Source organism: Penicillium canescens, assembly GCF_028828765.1.
Source record: "Penicillium canescens strain IBT 15451 chromosome Unknown utg000010l_segment0_segment0, whole genome shotgun sequence".
NCBI lineage: Eukaryota > Fungi > Ascomycota > Eurotiomycetes > Eurotiales > Aspergillaceae > Penicillium > Penicillium canescens.
In genome coordinates this window covers 1541231-1548898 of record NW_026703972.1, presented here as the reverse complement: position 1 = coordinate 1548898, position 7668 = coordinate 1541231, and the positions used below count along the sequence as shown (strand labels likewise).

Below are 7668 nucleotides of genomic sequence, written 5' to 3'. Positions count from 1 at the left end.
AATAAGTCAATCAATCAATAAAAATATTCAATCAGAAAATCACTCATCTCAACAGTGTTGATGTGTTGATGTGTTGATGTTGATGTTTGATGTTGATGTTTGATGTTGGTGTGGTGAATGGTCGGGCGGTGAAGGGAGTGCTGGTCACCGTCTCACAGAGGCAACGCGGTCTCTTGCCATGTCCCCCACATCATAGAAACTTCAATTGCCTTTTTTTTTTTTAATCCTGCAAAGCAATTTTGATCCCTGTTGGTCACACCTTGACTTCGGCTTCCAACTCAATTGAGATGATCTAATTCAAGAATTGTGCAACTCTATCACGCAACATACTGTACACTCAAGCTCAGAACTAGGAAGTGTAGAGCCATGTGATGTATTTCGTAAATCCGAATCACGGGTTCAATCCAAGATGATTATGCGATACGCTCTGTTTCTTGCGTCGCCAAAGAAATTGCTTGAGATGACTATTGCTAGTCACTAGAACCTATGGTACACCAGAATGCCTACAACATAGAGCAATTGCGAGAGTGAGAGTTTCTTTGTCTCGAGGTTAACATATCATTGGTAGCTTTGGCTCGCGAATATCTGACCCGCTCCTTCTACATGTAGGAGCCGTCGCAACGTTGTGAATAATATCCCGCCAGTAAATCCAACCAATCTCTCGTAGAAGTCCACTACAGCGATGAAGAAACGGTCGTTACCTTCTGTGAGGCTTATTCCCCACTACATGCGATAAATCATGCTCCGCTGCTGATACAGCATGATTGATTTCTGATCGGGGCCCAACGAGCCATCTGAAATCAGAACTGGTAAGACACTCTCCCCAATCAGCGCTCGGGACCTGGTGATTTGTACAGGAGTGTTCTCATCCGCCTGTGACCCTAGCAGGCATCCGCTCAAATCCTCCCCAAGCAAATGTAACATGAGCGCTTATTGGGGTAGATAATTCGTATAGGCTGTACGGGACATTCAGAGGTCCTACAACCCGAGGGCTCTCGTGGTGCTGTTACAGACATCAACCCCACCTTCACGGTGAATTGCTCAACAGTGATATGCCAGATATCGTCCTGGGCGCGGAGAAATACATCATAGATGGTCAAAGAACAGTGAGCTCAGAGACGTAGAGGAATCGGTGATTTGCTGGCAAGACCTGCTTGCGCCTCCAATTGCGATATGTTAGACGACGGTCTCAATGGTCGAAGGATACTGGATAACTTGACTGACCTCCAGCTGCTGTGACATTCAAGGTGTATGGGCTTTGCACGTAGTGCTCGGGCTTGGATAGAAAAACACAGGCTTAGGAAGCTTCTGTCTAACAGGGACGAGACAAACAATTCTGATAGCATGCAGCTCCGTGTATGTCCGAGTGGTTCCCGCTCGCTCGTACATGTCCAAAAGCTGAGCAACGCGGAGAGGAAGAGGAATCAGGGGGGCTCTATCAGACGTGGTTCTTGGGTCATGGGTCCTCTCTTTCGTTTGGCCGTCCCCGGTTTCGTCCATCGATTCGAAGCTGGCATGGCTATTGTTAGTTGATTCGGCTAGAGATGACGGGGCTTTCACCTCACATTCTCTTTGCAAGCAGACTCGACGAACAACCTCGCCGTGTACGAAAATACAGGTCTAGCAAGACGAATCATCGGCTCCTGTCGGTTTCTTCAGATTTTCAGGCTCGAAAGTCGCTAGACGCCATCTGAGGACAACGATGGTCACCCAGTGGACGCCAGGGATCCAAGCCGCAAGTAGGCCATCCCATGTGGGTGTTCAAATGCCGAGAGACAGACACTGCTATGAGCTCTAAAGTCCCAGTCATCGTCCTCCACGAAAACTACCCCTGGACCGGTTAGCGTAGTGTTATCCTCCTCGGGCACCAGCTCATACCCTACGCCAGCTCCGTGAGGCTGCGCCACCCCCGAGTGCACGACAAAGGAGCAGAACAGCGAGTTCGTCCTACGTGTCCTCTACAGCGTCCAAGCAGATATGCGTGGTCGACGACTGGGTAGGATATGTAGGCGATGAGCCTGACTGGAATTGGACATGGCATTAGCGCTCACGGAGGGATACGCGTGGCAGATCGCCATGATGCTTGGCTTTGGCCGAAAAGCGCACTTCCAATATGTCCCCATCAACGAATTTCCTGTTGGGTCTTGCATCAGGTAGGCATACCAACGCGTGATCTTATGAACCAAATCGACTGGGAGAAGGTCGAGGTAGAGACTCGTCGATGCCACCGGTAGTCATGAGGAAGAAACAGAGCAGGCGATGGTGTTGGTGCAGGGGGAGGTTGAGCAGACAAGACATTTGCTCGCTTCGCATTCGAGTGTGAGAAACTGAGGGTGTCTTCTTGTGGTGAGATCCAAGTCAGCAAGTGTTGATCCAGCTGGAGGTATTGTACTTTACGTTGTTTTTGGTGCATCCCAGAAGTGTACCCTTGAAGCAGATGATAAACAAGGATAGTGATCATACCAGCTTACCAACTAGATCACGGCCAATCTTCTTCTGCATTGCAGTCACCAATCATGCCATGTTTTATCCAGGTTCGTCGCACTCTCCGGCTGTCGCTTCGAGAATTTGCGCTGAATGCACCGGGCAAGTCCACAAGACGGCAAAGGCGCGCGACGAACCCACCTGTGACAAGGAATTGTACAGTGGTATTGGGAGACTGCTTCGTGTAGAGGCACTCCGTTGTTGAGGGTGTGAAGGCGGTGAGGAGGGTGGAAAACGCGATGGCGCACGTCGGCTCACTTGGTTTTATCTGACTCGGCGGGAATAGGTTACTCGCCACAAGAGTTTGAACAGTAGGCGATGGGTTGCTCCTACAACAGCATGAAGATGTCAGTGGGGTTCGTGTTTGGGGCACAGACTTGGCACAAAATCAAAACCGGCGCAACAGGAGGCGCGATATTCCACTCACCTCATCATGCACAACGAACGTCTGGGGCTTATGCGTCCTGTTGTCCCGCGATCTTGGTTTGCGGTATTTTTAGTAGAAAATATCGCATGGTTTGAACTGACAGGGCCAGAAAAGAAATGGCGTGTAAGCCATAACCCGCGGAGCACTGACGGAGCACTGACGGAGTGCTGGTTCGTCAATTTGGTGCGCTGTCCACGGTTTCTTGTCCATCATTAGCTTGTTGGTCGGCGAGACAATGCATGACTTACATGTTTTAAGAAAGATACAGGAAAGGGCTCCCTGGCTGGGGTATATTGCACGGAACGCATGGATCTTTCTTTCGCATCGTCTTCGAAGTCAGTCCAGTTTGGGAAAGGGTCGCGCTGAAATCTACATACCGGTACAGTATGGGAATCGCTCTTTTGCATCGATATTCAGAGAACAGTGGTCGGCTGCTTTGGTGGACAGATGTTCGCATAGATACATCGAGGATCTAACACAAAACTGCTTCTTTGATCGGCTGGCATGGGTGGCATAGTGGTCCTGGTGGGAATCTTATTCTCACAAGCAGTTTCTAGGTTGTCAGTCCACAACGTAATTACAGTATAGATGTCAGTACAGTGGAAATCCAGTAGGTCAAAGGGAAGAACTTATCAGGTACCTCGAACCGAAGGCCTGCTCGACTTTGCGGAGCAAGTGACATGTGTTGTAGAACAAATTGCTGGGGGGAGAAGGCGAATTTATAGGCTTCTCGGCTCCTGTCGCGTATGTACTCTATTATGGAGCAAATGTTCAAGGACACGACGCTATCCTAAGTGAGGCCGGTTGCAATTCATATCTTCGTTCTACCGCAACTATTTGCAGCGAATTTCTCGGTGTGATTTTAGATGCTCACCGAGAAAACATGCTAGAGTCAAGTAGAGAATGAGTCAAAGTGAGTCGGTTAAGAAACGTTGGCTCACTGTTGAATCTACGGTCTTCCTACTGAGGCAATGGAAGCTGTGCATTCTTTGATTTTACCAAGAGCGCTCACATTTTCATCTAAGGAAGATGAAAAATTTTCTGGCCTCGCTCGAGTGTTGATTGTCTGAGCTGTGTGTGGTTCTGTCCGTCTAGGCTGCGGGAAGCGTCAGCCCGCAGTCGCGCGGGTGGGGGTGACCTGTCAACCCGTTGAAGCTTGGCCTTACGTTGTTGACTTGAGTCAAAGTTTTGAACTTGTGATCATGGTTGAGATGGATACCTGGTTTTTACAATTTTCTTTTTCAGTCCTTTAGATTTTACTTTATTTACGTTTGGATTTCCGAGCTCTCCAACAAATGTGGAAAATGCGTTGTGGTTGAATATATATCCCCCGGATAGGCCTCGGCAGAGTCCGTCCATGGACGCCCCTCTAGTGTCCAAAGTCCAACTGCGCTAAGTCCAGTCCAGCCCAGCCCGCACACGCTAAGTCCCAAACCTGTCCAAACCTGCCCATTCGTGCATAAAATCCTCCATAAATCTAATCACTCCGTAAAATGAAAGACTGTTATTTACTATCGTTCTAGTTCGTCACATAACCAGATTCTGATATTATCATCTTCCTCAAGGAAATTCTTTGAAATTTCTTTGTATCTTTAATCCTTTACACCGTTACCGTCTGATTGATTAATAAGATCAATATTATTATTGCAGGCTTATGTTTTCTTAAACGTTATCTTGGTCAAGTAATATTGAACTCGAAAATATATATTTTACCTCAAGGTCTACACCAGGATTTCTCTAAGTAAGCACTTTTGGTATAAATATAAAAATATAGCTAATTACGCCTTAAGCTTCATAGAGATTCATGGATTATATCCTCATTTTAACTACAAAAATATTAAGAATGTATTGTGTCATAATAAAATTAGGAGAAATCCTGTTCATCTTGAATCACTATGTTCTGATGGCTTTTTAAGGTTGATGCCTTAAGCTCAAATAAGGGGGTCCGAAGGGTGAAATTTTTTGGGTAAAGGAACTTACTGAAGTCCTGGGGCGTTGGTCTTGAGCAAGTTTCAAGGATCGATGGGCGGGTTTGGACAGTCCAAAACCGCCCACCTAGAAGCATGCATAGTGTAGCCAATCGGATCTTAGAGTTTTCTAGTCGGATCTGCCTATTTATGATATATCACCTAAAATCTATACTAATCTATACCGCTATCCTACGCGTAAGCAGACCCCTGGTCGCGACTTCCTAGTCTCTGTTTAGCTACCTACTATTGACTTGTAAGTTGTTTCTATACTCTTGATTCTACTTTATGAACCTTAGCTCTTCTCTTATCTACCCGGGAAAATGTCACAACAAACTCAGGATTATTCCTCATCTTTCTATGGAGATAATATTGACCCTCTCCTAGCACCAGATATCTTGATCAGTCAACAAACAGCGCCTACATCACGTTCTTTAGGCAGTGACCAGATATCGACTCGGCCACACTCCTGTCCAGAGATCATTAAAGACTGGGTTCTCTATACAGAAATGAACAAAGACGAGTTTGTTGAGTGGTGGCTTACAACATCGATTCGAAGTGACCTCTATGAGAAGAGTCACCAGTTTTTTGATGTGAAGAAACGCCATTCAGATGGGTGGAGATCTTTCCATCAAGTCGCACATACCCGGACTGGGGATCCACGCATTTTGTGCAAGGAGTGTGGCCAGCTCCTTGACCATCCGAGTCGGAAAGGAAATGGGACAACACCAATGACAAGACATTTAAAAGGGGCTAAATGCCAGAAACTAGCTAGCCATGCTAGTAAGACTAGTAATCTGAAAGAGCTTTTTGAGCTACAAGTAAGTTCGACTGGAGATGGTATCAATTCTATTCAGCTACTAACATGTGATATTACTAGGGACAACTCTACCCTCCGTCCCAGCGGTCCTTGTCGATAGAATTCAATGAGAAGGCTTTTATGGAGGATCTAACAGACTTTGTTGCTGGTCTTCGTCTTCCATATGTTATTGTTGAAAACCCTCTTTTCCAGAAGCTTCTCCAGCGAGCCCAAGCATCACCAAGGCCTCTTCAATTCCCATCCGCTAGAACAGTTCATCGACAAATACACCAGATCGGGCAAGGGAAACAACAATCGATCCTTAATTCACTACCCGAGAGAGCCAAGCTTTCGATCGCGCTTGATTGCTGGACATCACCATTCTCGCAGGCTTTTATGGCAATCACTGGTTATTTTATCGATATCAATTGGAATTATAGAGAGTTTCTACTTGGATTCGAGCCCCTAGAAGGCACTCATTCTGGTGAGAATCTCAGCTCGGTTCTTCTTACCCGTCTTAAAGACTACGATATCACTCATCGGATCTTGGCAATTACATCCGATAATGCCTCGAACAACCAAACCTTGGTAGACAGTCTAAATGATGAGATCGAAACTCTGGCCGAGGCTATTAGTGCACCAATAGTCAGAGTTCCATGTATTGCACATGTCATTCAACTAAGCCTCAGAGATCTTCTAACTCATATGAAGCTTGAGCCAAGCAATGAGTATACAGAGAGAGAATTCCGACCTGGGCTAACCAGTGGGAAGAAAGATATTCTTTCAACATTTAATAAGGTACGTTGATTTGGTCTGATCCATACTCAAATTACTAATATATCTATAAGGTTAGGGCATTTGCAGTCTTTGTCAACGCTAGTCCCCAGCTCCGTGAATCTTTTTTGAAGCTTCAATCAGGGGATACAACCTTAGTTCCGATCCAAGATGTAAAGACTCGCTGGAACTCAACATTCCTATTGCTTCGCCGCGCAAAGCGTATTCGGTCTACTTATCAGACCTTCTGCACTGAGAGTGGATACAATCAGTTTTTCTTAGATCGAGAGGAGTGGCGTCAGATCGATTACCTTCTCTGCATTACCCGACCCTTCTATAACTTTACCACCGTTCTTTGCCAAACCAAAGACGTCACTATCCACAATGTCTTCCAGATCTACAATGCACTATTTGAACACTTTGAGAAATCACTCAACCAGCTCCGACGGAAAAAGGTGAGCTGGAAGCAAGCGATGCGACAAGCCCTAGAAGCAGGAAAGCGGAAGCTAGCAGTCTACTATGGAAAGACAACAAATGCCCATGGTCATCTCTATGCAATTGGTACAATCCTTGCCCCATCGCATAAGCTCAACTACTTCTCTGGTGATGAATGGTCTGAGAATGAGTATGAATGGCGTGCGACATACCGAGATAGTTTCTATGACTATATCCGGCCCTACTAAGTACGATTGTCAAAGCGTCCTGGTTCCCCAACTCACTCTACGATGCCTGTAACAGGCTCAAGGCTTTCGGCAATGCTAGACCGGGAGAGTAAGGAGAGCCAGGGAGACGAGATTCAAAGATATCTTGACAGTGGTGAGTTAATCCTACTTTAATAAGTAGAAGCAGGCTAATTTAAGAACACCTTAGGTACAGTCAAAGAAGACCCGCTCGAGTTCTGGAGAAAGCAAGAGTCGTCGCTACCAGCCCTCGCAAGCGCAGCACGCGATGTTCTTTCTATCCCAGCGACAGGTGCAGGTGTAGAGCGTCTCTTTAACTCTGCACGGGATATCTGTCACTATCGTCGAGGATCACTGAAGCCAACCAGCATTCAGGATCTAATGATGTATCTGTGCTCGGCTAGGTTTGAACTTACTGGTCGTTATTTAGAGACTGTGAAGCAGGATAGATTCAGAAATGAGAAGGAGGCCGAGGATGAAGAGGTAGACGCTGATGGTGGAGATGATTATATAGATGGGATTAGTGACACCGAGGAA

General features: G+C 46.3%; 1 protein-coding gene across 1 annotated transcript; it reads left to right on the top strand.

Moving 5' to 3' along the window:
- Positions 1-5201: 5201 nt before the first annotated feature.
- Positions 5202-7134, top strand: N7446_012320 (zinc finger BED domain-containing protein; the record flags this gene model as incomplete). The annotated part of the gene is made up of 4 exons (XM_058521062.1): positions 5202-5699; positions 5759-6322; positions 6389-6475; positions 6526-7134. The coding sequence occupies 4 exons, from the start codon at positions 5202-5204 to the stop codon at positions 7132-7134; spliced, it is 1758 nt and encodes a 585-aa protein (XP_058366428.1).
- Positions 7135-7668: the final 534 nt, after the last annotated feature.